This window comes from Urocitellus parryii, chromosome 1, assembly GCF_045843805.1.
Source record: "Urocitellus parryii isolate mUroPar1 chromosome 1, mUroPar1.hap1, whole genome shotgun sequence".
NCBI classification, from domain to species: domain Eukaryota; kingdom Metazoa; phylum Chordata; class Mammalia; order Rodentia; family Sciuridae; genus Urocitellus; species Urocitellus parryii.
In genome coordinates, this window is record NC_135531.1 from 51,606,093 (window position 1) to 51,625,829 (window position 19,737).

Here is a 19,737-nt window from a genome sequence, read left to right on the forward strand (position 1 = left end):
GGGGAAATGAAAGTGGAGTACCACAATTAAGAACTGACTTTTGTATTCATCCTTGGTTTATACCACATTAAGAACTGACTTTTGTATTCATCCTTGGTTTATAAGTGAAAATAGGTAGAAATGACTTTTTTTTTTTGAAATGACATCTTCTAACTGTAGATAAAGTATATCATTCACCATTACTAAGTAGAGACTTGGGCTCTCTGATCAGCATTCCTGAGCCTTATGGAACTTTACATACCTCAAACATTAGCTTATTATATTTAAAGAATCTGGGATTAAAAGTAGGGGTGTGTATAAGAAGAGTAACTTCAATAATTAAAACCTGCACTCTATATCCTAGGATATTCTATACCCTGCCCTACTCCCAGAGCTTCTACCTATTCAAAGTTTAGGAAGCAAAAGTGGAGAACTTGGTTTTACTTACTCATCCTAAAATTTTATTGTCTCTCCTTGGCGGTTGCTTTGTCCTATCCTATAATAAAATTGGCTATTCTAACCTCTCATTTCATATCCTAGAAAGAACAAAAACACATAAACATTAATCCTTTTCTCCCATTAAATTAAATATTTGTTGAGTCCTTGTATGTTCCAGATATTGTTCTAGGTACAAAATTAGTTTACAAAGATATTCTATGTTCACAGTGCTAGGTTTCAGTTTGTCTGAAAGCTAAGAACAGTGGTACATAAATATAAGTGAATATCAGAATCATCTGGCTAGATGACATAATTCTATATTTAGAAGACCCCCTAAATAAAACTGTACTAGGAAACTTCTAGAACTCAAAATGAATTTACCAGGGTAGGAGGGTATAAAATTAAAACCCATAAATCAATAGCATTTCTATACATCAGTGATGAATCAACCTAACAAAATAGGTGAAAGACCTATACAATAAAAACTACAGAACACTAAAGAAAGGAATTAAAGAAGGCCTTAGAAGATGGAAAGATCTCTGATGTTCTTGGATAGGCAGAATTAATATTGTCAAAATGGCCATACTACCAAAAGCACTATTCAGACTTACTGAAATTCCTATTAAGTTCCCAATGGTGTTCTTCATAGAAATAGAAAAGGCAGTCATGAAATTCATTTGGAAAAATATGAGGAATAGCCAAAGGAATAAGAGGATAGCCAAAGAATAAGAGGAATAGCCAAAGAATAGCCAAAGCAATCCTTAGTGAGAAAAGTGAAGCAGGAGGCATCATAATACCAGACCTTAAGTTGTACTACAGAACCATAGTAACAAAAATAGCATGGTACTGACACCAAAACAGACATGAAGATCAATGGTACAGAATAGAAGACACAGAGACAAACCCACATACACTTATCTCATACTGGACAAAGGCACCATAATTATACATTGGAGAAAAGATAGACTCTTTAACAAATGGTGCTGGGAAAACTAGAAATCCATATGTAGCAGAATGAATTGAAAAAAAGTAGGCTCAGCTCTCTATCATGTTGGCTTAAGAACCAAATTTCTCAAAAAGACTCCTAAAACACAAGAAGTAAAATCAGGAATCAACAAATGGGATGGTATTAAACTAAAAAGCTTCTTCACAGCAAAGGAAACAAAAACATGAAGAGAGAGCCTACAGAATGGGAGAATATCTTTGCCACCTGCACCTCAAATAGAACATTAATCTCCAGAACACATAAAGAACTCAAAAACTGGGCCTGGGGTTGTGGCTCAGAGGTAGAGCGCTTGCCTGGCAAGTGTGAGGCACTGGGTTTGATCCTCAGCACCACATAAATATAAAATAAAGATATTGTGTCCACCTATAACTAAAAAATAAATATTAAAAAAAGAACTCAAAAAGTGGCTACCAAAATAATAATAATAATAATAATAATAACCACCACCACCACCCAATCAATAAATGGGCAAATGAACTGAACAGGCACTTCACAGAAGGAGAAATATGACTGGTCAATAAATATATGAAAAATGTTCAACATCTCAAGCAATTAGAAATGCAAATTAAACTACAATGAGATTTCATCTCACTTCAGTAAGAATGGCAATTATCAAAAATACAAGTAACAATAAATGTTGGGCAAGGATGTGGGGAAAAAAAGGTACACTCATACATTGCTGGTGGGACTGCAAATTGGTGCAACCACTCTGGAAAGTAGTATGGAGATTCCTCAGAAAACTTTGAATGGAACCACCATTTGACCCAGTTATCCCACTTGTTGGTATATACCCAAAGAACTCATAATCAGCATACTGTAATGACTCAGCCACATCAGTGTTCATGGACCCAACCTAGGTGCCCTTCAACAGATAACTGGATAAAGAAAATGAGGTACGTGTACAATGGAATATTTCTTGGCCATAAAGAAGAATGAAATTATGGCATTTGCTGGTAAATGGATGGAACTGGAGACTATCATGCTAAGTGAAATAAGCCAATTCCAAAAAACCAAAGGCTGAATGTTCTCTCTGATATGCAGATGCTAACATACTATAAGCCAGAGGAAGAAAGGGAAGAATAGAAGTTCACTGGATTAGACAAAGGGGAATGAAGGAAAGTGAGGGGGGGGATGGGAATAGGAAAAACAGTAGAATGAATGCGACATTACTTTCCTATGTTCACATATAAATACATGACCAGTGAAACTGAAGCAGACCAGGTACTCCCACCCCAAATCCACTCCCCACCATAATTAAGCTTCTCTTCGTGTCAGAAAGATTTTTACAAAGAGTGTCAACAGGATTTCACAGAAGTTCTGCAGAGAGCTCAATGTGGTTTGAAGCTTCATCTTTCTTTTAAATGCCAGGTTTGCAGACAAATGTGTAAAACCTCTGTCTAGCCTAAGAATATGGGACAAAGAGTAACTGTTAGGTTCCCACCCACTATCATGTAACCATCCCACTGAGTATAAATCTAAAAGAATTTCTAGACTTTGGGTCCAGAGAGTTTTTAGGCCTCAGTTCCTCTGGACTGCTGCAGATTAATAAACCTGCTTCCTAATGGGTGTCCACCATCATATGTCCTACATCAAACCTATAGCATTTATATGCACATGAATGGGAAGTTATATTCTATGTATGTATAATATGTCAAAATACACTCTACTGTCATGTGTATCTAAAAAGAACAACAACAACAAAAAAGAATCATCTGGCCAGCTTGTTAAAACATAGCTGGGCCCCACTCCAAGAGTTTCTATTCAGTAGGACTGAAATGGGTTCTCCGAATTAGCATTTCTAACAACTTCTCAATTGATGTTGATGCTGCTGGTCCAGTGACCATACTTTGAGAACCACTTACCAAGACAAATGATAGCTCTTCACACCACGCCTACCAATTTTCAAACACTGTACCTCTCAAAGAAGGGAACAGCTCATGAATGCCCATAATCACTTATAACCAAGCAAAATCTGGATTCCCAGGACTACCTAAAATATCTAAGATCAGTAGCTCCAAAATCAAAGAAAAAAAAAGTATAATAAGGAAGGGAGAACTCTCCTTCTAGGGGCTTTTCTTCCTTTCTGCTTCTTTGTTTTATCACAAGAAATCATCTCTATTTCTCAATACAAGTGTTATGGAAAAGAATAACACTCATTTAGATTTTTCATACATTTTTACTTCAATAAAATTATAGTTTTTATTCCAAATTAGGTTCTCATGACCTTTTCCTCCCCTTTTTTGTTGGACTATCTCATCTCTGAACAAATAGAATCACAGGGTTGAAGGAACATTGAGAATTCACTTAATCCCTCCTTGGCCTCAGACAAGACTGTGTCTAAACCATCCCCAAATATAGCAATTTCAGCAAAAGAAGAACAGGCACAGAGAATTCCCCATTCAACATTCTGTCACATACTTGAAGATACTAACATGCTTTCCTTCAGCCTTCTCTTCTCTTAGTTGAAAAACCTTAATTTTAAACCTTCCTTATTCAATTTCCTGAACTTTAAATTATTTGGACTCTAATTAGTTTGTCTCACTTTGCCTCAGGGCCATATGTATGCATATTGTACAAATAGTTTTTGTTGGTAGGCGGAAAGGGGAAGGTTAATGTACAGATTGATTAAAAGGAATTTAATTGGAACAAAGAAATAATAAATGCCACTAAAATATAATGATATAATGTAGTGGCGGCACTCACTTGAACAAATAGTGAATTCATTGAGGATCATCAGCAGTGACATTAGTTGCAAATATCTTTTTATTTCATTAAGAGAAATGGTAATGCATTATAGTTTTTAAAACTCTACATTATAAATTTCCAGCCATTTCACACAAAAAAAGTGGATTGGGAATTAGAGAACTTTTAAAATATGCTATAAATTATTTATAAGCCTGTTTCATGATATTTAACCCAGGAGAGAACATTATTATTATTCAGTTGGTTTTTAAATTTTTTTTCATGTGGTATAGTTCTATTTTTCTATTGAAATTAGAGTTATAGTTGATGGATGATTTAATTCTTCTGTGTCTAAAAACACTGCTGAGGGTACAGTTCAGTGGTAGAGAGCTTGCCTAGTCATGATCAAAGGCCCTGGATTTGAATCCCAGCATTAAAAAAAAAAAAAAAAGTAAAAATACTGAATTTGGTATATGATAACTATTTCTCTGAAAATGATTTCTCCAAATCAAGCCTTGAAAATCAGAGGTGTTTAGAGATTCAGCAAATAAAAGACAAGACAGGATAAAGTCCATGTGAGAACATGTACTTCTGCACAGATAGGGGATATATTGAATGATTTGGGTTATCAGTCTATTTATTCTAAAATCATGATTCAAAATGTAATTTTTGCTTTTGGAGTGGTGAGGTGCTCTAGCCCGGCCTACCCTAAGGGTTAGGGATCAAGGTGTATGGTGGAGGCGATGCATTTAGTCTCCAGAGAGAAGGAAGATGCTGCTTGCACAGCACTTCTACTCACCAGTCCATGCAGCAGCAAGGGTGTTGGCTTTGAAGGAAGCCAACTGTCCTGCTCTCCCAGCCAGAGGTAAAGAATTGCATTGGTGGCCACTAGAGGGAGGAGGATTAGGAATAGAGTAAATTGTGGGGAAAAGGCACCCATGAAAAACGCACATGGGACAACCAACACATCACCAACCACTGCCTGGCAGCTACCTCTACCTCTCTAAGGGACTACCGTGAGGTCAGCATCCACCATTAACCCAGAGACCCAGACACCAGGATGACTGTAGCATCCCAGCACACAGTCCCTTAACTTGATGGCTGGAGAAGGGAGTTTTGAATAGGAAGGTGGGAAACACACAAGCATACAAACACAAGCACACAGACATACATTCTCAGCCCCCATTACAAGAAGTTGCATCTGTGACGTCTGATTCTTACTCATTTTCTTATTTAAAACTCTTGATGTTCTTTACCAAGAATGTGTTCGTGAAAAGCAAACAGCCCACCTTCAAGATAGTCTTGGGAGAAGCACCAGCAGAGACACTCACTGTGCCAAGATGTATTTTTACCAACAAATCTGTATAAATTGCATGAGGTTGAAAACAAATGGAATATAATATAATTAAAACAAAGTTACTCTTGCTAAATTACAGCTTGAAGTAAACCTGCAAAAAATGTTTCCAATTAGCTTCTTCAGCAAACAAAAAGCATAGCTCAAAGTATGTTTTGCTTTGCATTCTGACGACTGGGTTGACTGCCTAGTGGGTGTCTTACCTCCAGCACAAGTAGCTGAGCATTCTGACCAAGGCTGATGATTCCACATGAAGCCAACTTCATTATCTCCACTGCCAGTTCGAGTGATAGGAACGTTGAACTTATACCTAATTCCCAAATTTTGTTCCTGGAGCAGAACCTGCCATTGAAAACAACTGGTGAAGATAATTAAAATACAATGAGCTTTCATTCAGATATTTATTATTTCTTCTGAAGAAGAAAATGTCATAAAGTAAGTCTTTTGAGAAATTTAAGGCAACTCTTCAAATATACGCATTTATATAAAAATTTTTCCATTTTCATGGTTAGTTTGGAGCCATTTCTTCCTTCTGTCTCGCTAGGTTATAAATATATAATTCAAGAAAGCATTGAAAAGACAAAACAGTTATATGAAAGAGCACTATGGCTTTAATTCTGCACAGATTCTATGTCATTGGGCAAATAATTTATGTTATTTATTTTAATTTTACCACCTACCTCATAAAGGGGAATTATGAACAGTAGATATAAAAATGACATTTACCATTATAATAAGATTTTCAGAGGTGGGACCCAGAGCTTCTAAGGATTCAGGTTCATCGGTTGGTCTCTTATAGTGAAAAGCTGTCCCAGCAACATCAAACTTCCTGGGCCAGTCAATAGTCCAGGCACCATTAATATAGTAATCATCCCCTTCAGATTTTAGAGCTGGAAGAAAAATTAAAATCCATCTAAAAATGTGGAACTTCATCTACCCAAATAGCACAGATTAATTAATGCACTGAAGTACATACAGTGAATACCCATTTTCATCCAGAGAGATGATGCCTGACAAGTTCAAACAGTAATTTGTCATGTGAATGTCGAGAAGATACTACTTAAGTATTTACAATATCACTGATAGAAAAGAGTAAAAGGTTTATTTGGAGAAATAACATGGAACTAGCAAAGAAAATTACAACAAAAAGTAACTAGAAATGGGGGTAGAGGCAGGGAACAGATTTTCCTTTCCAAACATTAAAACAGCAATTATATGATTATGAGGTAGGAACAACCTGTGATATTGGCACACAGACTGATAGGATGAGGGCACCAGAGCTAAGAAATAGATCCAAGTACACGAAAATTTAGTATATGGTAAAGAATACACTTTAAATTGGTAAAGGAAAGATAACAAGAAATGGGGCTAAGACAAAGGACTAGGCTTTTGGGGAAAAAATTGAATCTATATCTCATTCTTTATAAATAAATAAATGTCACAATTGTACTCCTAGGTAGATATCTGAAAGAATTAAAAACAGGTACTCAAATATTTGTATATATATTCATAGTAATACTATTCCCAATGGGAAAAGATGGAAACAACCCCAAATCCATCAATGAATGAAAAGATAAACAAATTATGGTGTATACAATATAAAAGAGTAATACTCAGCCATGAAAAAGAATGAAGTATTGATTGATACACACTATAATGGGATGAACCTCAAAAATATTATGCTAAGTGGAAGAAGCCAGACAGAAAATAGTTACATATTGTATGTTTCCATTTACATAAAATATTCAGAATAGGTAAAAATCCAGAGACAGAAAGCACATTGGTGGTTTCCAGGCATATAGGATAGGGAGAATGTAGATAACTGCTTAACGAACACAGGGTTTTCTTTTGGGTGATAAAAATGTTTTGTGGTGTTCTAAAGGCCATGGAATTATTAACTTTCAATGATTAATTTTATGTAATATGAATTCTACCTTAATAAAAAGAAAGCTAAAAAGGAGAAATAATAAATGTCAAATGAATAAATATTAAAATGTAAATGTAGTTAAATCATAAAAAGCAAGAAGAAAATATGGGAGACCTTTTATTCCTTATAACATTAGGGTATAAGAAAATTTTCTAAGCATGAAAAGAAACTCAGAAACTATAAAGGAAGGAGGCTGGGTGTGTAACTCAGAGGTAGAACACTTGCCTAGCATGCATTAGGCCCTGGGTTTCATCCCTACACACAAGGGTGCACATAGATGCACATATGATTTTTTGAAACTTCTACAGGATGTGTGTGTGTGTGTGTGTGTGTGTGTGTGTGTACATGTTTATTTATTTTAAAAGTTTAAAAATATATAGGGCCAAAAAAAGTGTTTTTAGCATTACTATATAAAATGGCTATAAATAAGTCAGTGATAAAAATGTCAATTAAATTATTTGTTAGTATGCTAACTTAGATGAATAAGCATAACAAAAGAACTAAAAGGTTATGGTTCAGAGAGTCTCTCTGACTCTCTCAACCTCTACCTCCTTTCCTTAATATCATAGGCCATTTTCATCAGCCTTACTCCCCTTATGCCTGACAAATATATTTGCACTTTCTTAATTTCAGATATGTAGTGAAAATTATTTACAAACAAACAAACAAATGAATAAATAAATAAACAAATCAAGCTAATTAATCTTTTGAGATAGGAAAATGTCAACCAAATTTAAGGATTATTTGGCCTTGATTTTTTTTTTTTTGCATTTTATAATTTTTATTTTCAGCTCTCTCACTTTCAGTTATTTTTCTTCTCATATAAAACACCAAAATTATTTAGGTTTTATAAGGATATCTGAGCCTGAGTTATGTAAAATAGTAAAAATAAAAATGAAAACAAAACAACCTCAGAAATTTAGAATTCTCCTTCAATTTGAACTCTCACTTCCCATTTTCTCAACTACAAAATGAAAAGATCCTAATTAGTTGTATCTTAATGTAGCTTAGGAAAAAAGCAAGCATTTAAGAAACACTAAATAAGAATAGACTAAAGGAGAAGCATATAGCATTATGAGCAGGAATTATTAAAGGGAAAAAGAGATTTGCATTTTTATTTTGAGTCCTGGTCTACAGAAAATAGCCTAAACTTCTGGTGTAAAAAATAAAGGTGTCTTCTTAAATCACAGAAAAGTCTGATATTACTGGTATCCTGTTTCAAGATGTGCTCTGGATATATTCTTAATTTTAAAAAGCTTTATGGGAAAGGCAATGATATTCTAAATGGAATAATAATTCATTTAGGTCTCACTAAGGGTTTCTATAGAGATTAAACCTGAGTGCAAGGATCAAACATCAAACAAATAGCACTTTCACTATTCCCAAGTACTGGACTTGCTGCCCCATATACAGCTATAAAACTCATAAAATAAATGCATCTGCTATTCTTAGACACTGGAAAGGTTGTGCACAGGCTGTGATCTCCCCAGCTTCTGCCTGGAGCCATTCTGTCAGTGTAGAATTGGAGAATCCAAGCAGGGTATGGTGGTTTCCCCAAGTTACGAAGACAGAAAAGAAATTGGGAAGGTCAAGGAGACAGGAATTTGTAGGACCAGAGAAACAGAATAGAGGGAAGGAATATGTCGCTAGTCTGTATGTGTGTATGATAAAATTTCAGGAAGCCAGGAAACAAACAAAAAATCAAGCAAACTACTAGGGAACTATAAGCAGAAACACTGCACTTCAACCACCAGGGCATTCAGCAGAGACCTAAGAAGAATCATGCCTTTTACATAGTAGAACTAACAAAATTATAGGTTAAAGGCTGTTTTGGATTCACCTAAACAAAAGCTCAAAAGGCTTGAACTGACCTACAAGTTACTTAACACTCTTTAAAGATATAAAACAAAATCTCAACACAGAAATACCATGAACAACATCAGATGAAAAATGACTAGCAATGCAAAAAGCAGGAAAATGTGAATCAAGCCAGGAAAAATTCTGAGCAAAAGAAATAGACTTGGAAATGGGGAAACTTATGAAATTAGGAGGAAATAATTATCAAGCAGTTATTATAAGTATATTCAATAATTTATAAGAAAAATATAAATACAATAAGAAACTAGAAGACATTATAAACACACACACACACACACATACACACACATCAAATATAAACTCAGATCTATACAAAAGAAGAATGCCAGATGATGGTAAATATATGGATTGCTCTAAAATAATTTTTCTTATTTTTAACTTTTTAAAAAAGATAACTGACTTTTTTTTTCTTCTTGTGGCTCCAGTCCTCTAAGCTAAACCCCCTGTCTAATAATTGACTCTTTTAAACAAAAACAATAACAATATATGATAGAATTTGTAACACAAGGAAAAGTAAAAAAATAGCACAACAGATGAAAGGGAACAATGGAGGAAATGTTTTAAGAGTCTTAGATTACAAACAAGACGGTGTAACATTATTTGAAGGTGTACTATGATAAAGATGCATTTTGTAAATCCTAGAGTAACCATTAATCAAATAGAACAAAGAAGTAAAGCTAATAAGCCTCAAACCATTGGTAGAGATCAAATGGAATACTAAAAGACACTTGATTAAGCTGAAAAAAATATATGAAAGGAGAATAAAATAGAAAAAAACCAGAACAAATAGAAAAATAGCAAGGTTGTAGGCTTATATTCAATAATATTGATAATTACATTAAATATAAGTGACCTAAACAAGGAGTTGACAAACTATGGCTCACCATCTGTTTTTGTATATAAAGTTTTACTGGAATACAGTCACACCATTCATTTACATATCATCTATGTCTGCTTTCACGTTGGTAGAACTGAAAGTTGTGCCAGAGACTGTATGTCCTGCAAAGCTGAATATATTTGCTATCTGGTTCTTTTTTAAAAAAATATTTATTTTTCAACTGTAGTTGGACACAATACTTTCATTTTATTTATTTATTTTTATGTGGTGCTGAGGATCGAACCCAGGGCCTCGCACATGCTAGATGAGTGCTCTACCACTAAGCCACAACCGCAGCCCACTATCTGGTTCTTTACCAAAAAAATTTGACAATCCCTTCTTCTATCTGGGGATTGCTGTTAAGAAATGCTATTAGATACAGTAAGAAATAAATATCAAACTACATTCAGTCTATAAGAAACATTTTAAATACAGAGGTGCCTAGATGTAAAAAGTGATAGAAAGAGATTTGCTATGCAAACATTGATCAGAAGAGAGCTGAAGTGGCTACATTAGTATTAGAGAAAATGGGCTTTGGGCCACTGAATATAAACAGGAATAAAGAGGAAAATTTAATAATGATGATAGAATGTTCAGCATATCAAGAAGATTTAACAGTCTTTAGTGTGTAGCACATACAGCAAAGTTTCAAAATAAATGAGGGAAAATCTTACAAACTAACAGGAAAAATAAATAAATCCACAATTCTTCAATAGGATTCTTTCAGTAACTGCCTAAAATATGAAGGCTGGAAATACATGAGAGTATGGAATACTCCACAAAACTGTTCAATCGATGTAAACTATCTGACTAATTTTATGGAAAACTCAGTAACACCAGAATATATATCCTTCTAAAGCGTGCTGGGACATAAAACAAAATTCAACAAGAACAAAAACACTAAAATCATACAAAGCATATTTTCTGCCTACAATAGAATTAAACTAGAGATCAATAAAAGAAAAGTATCAATGAAACTCTTAGATATTAGAAATTAAATAATATTTTCTAAGGTATGGTTCATAAAATAAATAAGAAAATATTTTAAATTGAATGATAATGAAAATAAAACATCAAAATATATGTGAAGTAGTGGTGTTTAGAAGGAAATTTAAAGTGAAAATGCTGATTTTATAGTAGAAAAAATTAAAAATCAATAATAAAAGTTTCTATCTTGAGAAACTAAAAAACATGAACTGAAAAAATAGAAATGATGAAATAAAGAGTGGAAATTAAAGTAATGGAAAATGGACAAACAACAGAGAAAAGCATTTAAACCATAAGCTTGCTCTTTGAAAACATCAATAAAATGAATAAGCCCCAATTTGAATGGTCAAGAAAGATAAAGAAGACTTAAGTTATCAATAAGAGGAATGAAAAGAAGAATGATTGCTATATATCCTATAGACATAAAAAGAATAATAATGGAATACTGTATATAACCTGATGCCAATAAATTAGAAAACTATTACAGAAACTGAATTTTTGAATTAAAACTTCCCACAAAGAAAACTCCAATCCAAATGGCTTTATGTTGAATTCTATCAAAAATTAAGAAAAAAATATCAATTTTACCCAGATGCTTTCAGAAAATACAGAAACACTTCTCAACTCCTTCTATAAAGCCACACTTACCATGTTGATACCAACATCAACAACAACATCCCAAGACTAAAGACAAATTTCCCTCATGGATATAGATCAAATTTTCTTAACAAAATATTAGCAAATAAATTTCAGAATATATTAGGATAATACATCATGAGAAAATAATTTTTATCTAAAAAATACTGGATTCAGTAACTGAAAATCAATCAATGCACTTTTTTAAAAAAAATTTTGTGTAGTTGTAGATGGATAGCATTCCTTATTTGTTTATTTGTATGTGGCGCTAAGGATTGAACCCAGTGCCTCACATGTGCTAGGCAAGCATTCTGCCAGTGAGCTACAGCCTCACCCCTGCCCTTACAACCTTACCAGAGAAAGGAGGAAAATAATAATCATATCAATATATTCAGAAAAATTCAATACCCATTCATGAATAAAATCTTGAAAAAGACCAATAAAGAGCCATAAATCTTCAAGCTATATAATGGAAAAAAATGTTTTCCTTTTAAGCTCAATAACAAAAGGATATTTAGTTTCCTCACTTCTATTATAATTGTATTGTGTTATAGGTCCTGAACATTATTACAAGGCAAGAGAAAAGAAATAAAAAGCATGAAAATTATAAATATAGAAAACAGTCTTTGCTCATAACTTTATATAGAAAATCCATGAATTTACAAAATAAATATAAGAGGTAGTAAGTGAATATAATTAGGTCTTAGGAAATGAGGGCAATATAAAAGAAAAGAAATTAACATACCACTATCATTTGTAATAGTGTCAAAAAGCAGAAAATAGTGATAGATTTAACAAGTGAAAGACCTACACAATAAAAATAAAATTGGTGGAAAAAATCTAAAGACTGAAATAAACACACAGGTGTATCTTTTTGTGTACTTGAAAATTCAGTATTTTTAGGATGTTAATTCTATACAAACTAATATATAGATTCCATAAATATTTTTGTAGAAATTGACAAGTGGATTCTACAATGTATACAAACATGTAAAAGACTAATTTTGAAAAAGAAATACGAATTTTAGGATCCAATGCTTTTGAATTTTAAGATCCAATTACTCAATATAGTGTATTTTTTTGCTTAAGGACAGACACAGAGATCAATAGGTGGGACCAAAAATATATCCATATACACATGTTCAGTTGATCTCTAACAAATGTGTCAAGGTAATTTAATGGGGAAATGATGGTCTTTTCAACAAATGGTGCTATAGCAATCACATATTCATATGTAAAAACTGGAATCCCAAGTCTTATTTTATACCTTATATGAAAATCAACTAAAAGTGGACCATATCTTCAAGTAAAAACTAAAACTATAACTTTTCTGTGGGGACACAAGGGATGCTGGTGACTAAGCCCAGGGCCTTGCACAAGCTAAGCATGCACTCTACCATGAAACTATACCTCTAGTTGGTATAGTTTCATGAAGAAACACTGAAGACAACATTTGCCACCTTGGAATAGGCAAAATCTCTAAGATAGGACATGAAAGCACAAATCATAAAAAGTTTAATAAACTATATTTCATCAGAATTAAAAGACATCACTTAAAAATAAATAAGCAAGGGCCAGGGATGCAACTGTTGCTCAACATGCTTGAACATTTGGGTTGAACTCCCAGTACAAGAAAGAAAGAAAGAGAGAAAGAGAGAAATAAAGAGAGAAAGAAAGAAAGAAAGAAAGAAAGAAAGAAAGAAAGAAAGAAAGAAAGAAAGAAAGGAAGGAAAGAAATAAGCCACAAACTAGGAGAAAATATTCATGAAATATACATTTGACAGAGAGTTGTATCCAGAATATATAAAAAATTCATAACTCAAAAATTTTTTAAATAGGTAAAACATTTGTTTAGTCACTTCACACAAAAAGATATTAATATGGCTAAAACTTTAAAAATTGACAATACCAAGTATTGATAGAATGTAGAACCACATTACATTACTACTACATTACTGGTGGGAATATAAAATGATACATCCATTTTGGAAAGTAGTTTTGTGATTTCTTTCTTTTTCCCCCAGATTTAAAATATAACTAAAAAATAAAATTGAATTAACTTAAGGTACATAATCTGATAATCTGGTATGTACTGTGAAATGATTACCACAATCAAGCTAAATAACATATTACCTCACATAATAGTCTCTTTTGATGTGTAAGAATAATACTGTCCTAGCAAATTTGTTCTAGCAAACTTCCAGTATACAACTCATTATTATTAATTATGGTATATTAAATCTCCTAAATTTATTCATCTCATAACTGAAAGCTTGTTCTCTTTGGCAATCATCTTTCTGTTACCCTACTCCCAGACCTCTGGGAGATAGATCTATATAAAGAATTCATAATTCCAACAATAAGTGTTGGTGAGGATGTGGGGGAAAAGGCATAGTCATACATTGCTGGTGGGACTGCAAATTAGTGTAGCCAATCTGGAAAGCAGTATTGAGAGTCCTTAGAAAACTTGGAATGGAACCACCATTTGACCCAGCTATCCCATTCCTTGGTCCATACCCAAAGGACTTAAAAAAACAGCATACTACAGTAATGCAGCCACATCAATGTTCATAGCAGCATAACACACAATAGCCAAACTGTGGAATCAACCAAGGTGCCCATCAATGAATGAATGCATACAGAAACTGTGATATATATTACACAATGGAATATTACTCAGCATTAAAAGAGAATAAATTACAGCACTTGCAGGTAAATGGATGAAGCTGGAGAATATTATGCTAAGTGAAGAAAAGTCAATCCCCCAAAACTGAAGGCTAAATGTTTTCTCTGATTAGTGGATGCTGATCTATGATGGGGGTGCATGGGAAGAATGGAGGAACTTTGGATTGGGCAAAGGGGAGGGAAGGGAGCAATTATGAAGGTAGGAAAGATGGTGGAATGAGATGGACATTATTACCCTAGGTACATGTATGATTGCACAAATGGTGAGTCTCTACACTGTGTACAACCAGAGAATTGAAATATTGTGCTCCATTTGTGTACAATGAATTATAATGCATTCTGCTAACATGTACAACTAAGTAGAACAAATAAAAAAAATTGTGCTCCATTTGTGTCTAATGAATAAAACAGCATTCTGCTGTCATGTATAAATGAATAGAATAAATAAATAATTCATAACTCAAAAAGTTTTAAATAGGTAAAACATTTGTTTAGTCACTTCACACAAAAAGATATTCATATGGCTAAAATTTTAAAAACTGTCAATACCAAGTATTGACAGGATGTAGAACAACATGAACTCTAATATATATATTACTGGTGGGAATATAAAATTATACATCCATTTTGGAAAATAGTTTAGTGATTTATTTCTTTTTTTTCCAGCTTTATAAGATAACTGAAAAATAAAATTGAATAAATTTAAGGTACCTAATCTGTACTTTCTGTTTCTATGAGTTTAACTTTTTTAGAATGTACATATAAAAGAGATTGTGGTATTTTTCTTTATGCATCTGGCTTATGTCATTAGTATAATGTCCTCCCAGTTCATCCATGTTATCACAAATGGCAGGATTTCCTTGTTTTTAAAGGTAGAATAATATTCCACTGTGTAAATATAACACAATTTTTTTATCCACTCAACTGTCAACACAAACTTAGTTATTTCTATGCTTTGGCTATTGTGGATAATGCTGCAATGAATATAGAAATGCAAATATCCGAGATAGTTATTGTATTTTTTTTGAATATATATTCAAAGAAATTAAATGATTACTGGATTATATGGTATTTATATCTAATTTTTTTCACTTTTTCTAAAACATTTATTATGAAAAGTTTGGGAGTTTTGTTACAATGGAGGCCCACACACTCACTACGAGGTGGAATCATGAATATTTTACCATCCTGGCTCATTGTCTGCCCGTCTCTGTCTCTCTCCCATCAGAGTTAATTTTAACCTTGATGTCCTTAAACCACATCTCATAAGTTCTTCTTGCTAGTCAGTTGTGAATTTCTTTTACCACAGGGGTTTTCAGATAGCAGAACTCTCACAAATAGGAAGGAATTTTATATTCATTTTTATATTTTTAAGGACTTTATAGTTTTATTTAATTTAAAGTTTTGCTTATAATTTGTCAGTCCATTTGGAGTTTTTTTTTGGGATCCTGGTGCAAGACAAGGGTCTTGCCCTGGTGTTTTTGTCTCCCATGTAGCTCTATCCTCAAAAGGTTTGTTAAACCACGCATCCTTTCCTATGGGGCTGGTCACTTTTTACGAACAATGTTGTTGTTTAATAAATGCCTCGGTGCTTTCAAGAAGTCTCTTCTATTCACTTATTAGTCTGTTGACTTACTTTGCTACCACCTTACTTTCTTTTTTTTAATATTTATTTTTCTGGTTTTTTTTAGGTGGTCACAATATCTTTATTTATTTTTACGTGGTGCCATATAACCCAGTGCCTTGCGCATGCCAGGCCAGCGTACTACCACTTGAGCCACATCCCCAGCCCCTACCACCTCACTTTCACAATTTCATTTTATTTATAATGCATTTTATTTATTTATTTCATTACAATCCTTATTACACATATAGAGCACTATTTTTCGTATCTCTGTACATACAGTATGTTCACATCAACTTATGCCATTACACATGTACTCTTTTTTTTTGCATTACAATTCTTAATACACATATATACCACAATTTTTAATATCTCTGTTTGTACATAAGGTATGTTGGCCCCAAATTCAAATCTTCATACATGCATTTTGTATAAGGATGACATCACATTCCACCACCCTTGTTAATCCCCTTCCTCCTCCCTTTCCCTCCCACCCCTCTTCCCTATCTAGAATTAATTTAATCCTCCCATGCTCTCCCTCCCTACTCCACTATGAGCCACCCCCCCCCATATCAGAGAAAATATTTGGCATTTTTTGGGGGGGGGGATTGGCTAACTTCACTTAGCATTATCTTCTTCAACACCATCCATTTACCTGCAAATGCCATGATTTTTTTTGGTGCTGTGTAATCTATTTAATTTTTTAAGGAACCTACATACTGTTTCCCATAATGAAGTAATTACATATTAGATTAAAAATCATATGACTCAGCTATTTTACTCCCAGAATTTTTTCTAGGGGAAATAAAAATACAGGTCCACATAAATCTGGCCTATGAATGTCCAATTTATAATGGTCAAAAACTAGTAATATGAATTAAGTATACATCAATAAGTGAATGCACAAATTACAGTATATTCACACAACAGAATACTATTTGACAATAAAAAGGAATGAACAATGGAAACGACAATATAAAAGAATCTCAAAACCATGTTGAGTGCAAAAAGCCAGATTACTCTGATCTTATTTATGTGAAATGCTAGAATAATTAAAAATAATATATACAATGTCAAAAAGTAGATCAATGTTTGCCTGAAGGAATTTGACTGCAAAGTGGAATCAAAAAGTTTTAGAATCACAGAAATGTTCCATTATCTTAGTCATGGTTTTTTTTTTTTAATTTTTGAAAAAAAATATATATTTTAGTTTTAGGTGGACATAATATCTTTATTTTTATGTGGTGCTGAGGATTGAACCCAGTGCCTCATGTATGCTAGGCAAGCACTGAGCCACAACCCTAGCCCCCTTAGTCATGGTTTTTATAAAGATAAATAAATAGGTGTATACACACACATACACATATAATTTTTAATATTATGTGAACTTACACTTATAATGGTTTAGTATATGTAAATTATAACTAAATAAAATTGAGTTAAAAATTAAATAATTAACCCAGTTAAGAGTAAGATTTAAGGGCTGGGGATGTAGCTCAGTTGGTAGAGTGCTTGCCTCAGCATGCACAAGGCCCTACGTTGGATCCTCAGCACCACATACACACACAAAGAGTAAGACTTAATAAAACACTAATTTTTCTGATTAGCAACTTTACATGTAGTCTTATAAAACTTGGAATTTCCTTCATTTTAGCATGAGTGTTTTACCTTGAAGCAGTATGTTTTTTGCTTCTTGATTTGTGCTGCTTTTCCTCATTAATTTTTAAAATCTAGCAAAATAGCTTACCAATATAATTCTTTGACACAGCAACTTCCCTGACTTCAATGTGAACAGACCCTCTTGGTATTTGCACCACTTCCATGTAACCTGGAACATAGAATATAGCCAATTATAAGCACCTGCAGCCAGAAAATGAGTGTTAGTAACATTCAATAATAACAGTTCTTAATTTTTCCATTATTATTTCTTTGACTCTGTACTTTATAAATTATGAAATAGTGGTAAATTTCCTTTGGGTTCACAAATTCATAAATAAATTTTATAGAAAAAGTATTGATTTTTCTCAAAATTAGAGATATTTTTAAAGTCTCAACAAGTATAATATCTTTTTTTTTCTCAACACATGACTTTCATCAATACTCTGTGGGTTTTCACACTTTAAAGAAATATAGCAGGCCTGGGGTTGTAGCTCAGTGGTAGAGTGCTTGCCTCGCACGTGTGAGGCAGTGAGTTCAATCCTCAGCACCACATAAAAATAAATACATAAAATAAAGGTATCGTGTCTATCTACAACTAAAAATATTTTAAAAAAGAAAGAAAGAAACATGGTAAACTGTCACAGTGACACATTCCTGTGGTCCCAGCTACTCAAGAGGTAGGAGGATTGCTTGAGCCCAGGAGTTTGAGGCCAGTCTGGGTAATAGTGAGACTCCATCTCAAAATAACAATAATAACAACAAAAATATTAATTCTAGGTCTGGGCATCAATCAATGGTGGAGTGCTTGCCTTTCATTCAACCCCCAGCACCACAAAAAAAGAAAAGAAAGAAATATAGCTAAATGGAGTCATATAGAAAATAACATTTCCTTAAAACATCTTATATAAATATATGAATATCATTTTTACTTATTTTTATTTTTAAAATATCTCACATGTTTATTGGTGCATTATAATTATACATAATAGTGGGATTATTACATATTCATATATGTACACAATGTAACAACATGATGGAATCAATATTGTTACCCAGTATCTCTCCTTTCTTTCCCTCTCCTCCTCCCTCCCTATGGATCCCTTTCCTCCACTCTACTGGTCTCTCTTCTGTTTTACATGAAGTCACATTTAATATTAAGTGACTGAAAACACTATCTGCCTAAATAAAGAAAATTAAAAATTAAGTGGGAGGAAAAACCAAGTGTTCGGGCTGTTCCAAGTATACCAGAGGAGGAATTCTCTCTATATACACTCACCTCCTCTGGGCAAGGAGTCATTGAAGAACCCTTCAATGGCATCACATGTGCTTCCATCCCCTCCACAAACACGACATCTATCTTCCCTAGCATCAGATCCCAAAATATTATCACAACCTACATGCTGAAAATAGAGAAGAATATTTAGTGCATAAAAAATAGAAATTCTTGGAACCATAACTAATATATATATAACTGACTGATTTACTAGTTTTTCCAGTAAAGAAAATCAAATAGGAAATACTTTTCCATTTACTTTTACTCATCAATAATTATCAGCTAACATTTCTCAACACCTAGGTTTAAGGAAAAAAAATTTTGATTCCCTAAAAATGTATGCCTATATTTCTAACTTAGATCTCTCCTTCACTTGTAAATATCATGCTCTAATTCTTAAAATATTATTATAATTTATTAGCAACAGGGTCTTGTACTCTCAACAAAGAAATCTAAAAACTAAGAAAAAATGACTATAATCCTCTATAGGGTTATAACAGCAAGAGTCCTGACTGAGAATATGTTTTGTTCTACTTAATCCAATTGTTAGTGTTGAAGATTTGTTGTGGAACTCACATTTGGGTAAATCTTTAAAAATAAGTATCTTTTCCTACTCAGTGAATAAAATTGCCATAAACAAAAAGAAGATGTAGCATACAATTTAAGAAGCTGAAATACCACCTTTAAATTTTGCATTTATTTATAAAAATGTGGATTTAAAATATATATTTG

At 33.1% G+C, this 19,737-nt stretch overlaps 1 protein-coding gene across 1 annotated transcript in view; it reads right to left on the reverse strand.

The window, feature by feature from the left end:
- Adamts6 (ADAM metallopeptidase with thrombospondin type 1 motif 6) overlaps positions 1 to 19,737 on the reverse strand; it is a 275,254-nt gene that overhangs the window by 45,751 nt on the left and 209,766 nt on the right. Inside the window, exons 16-19 of the mRNA XM_077795865.1 lie at positions 19,009 to 19,132; positions 17,821 to 17,901; positions 6,186 to 6,349; positions 5,663 to 5,801 (exon numbers count right to left, since the gene is read on the reverse strand). Of these exons, the coding sequence (XP_077651991.1) occupies positions 5,663 to 5,801; positions 6,186 to 6,349; positions 17,821 to 17,901; positions 19,009 to 19,132 (508 nt within the window). The remainder of the gene's footprint in view (positions 1 to 5,662; positions 5,802 to 6,185; positions 6,350 to 17,820; positions 17,902 to 19,008; positions 19,133 to 19,737) is intronic.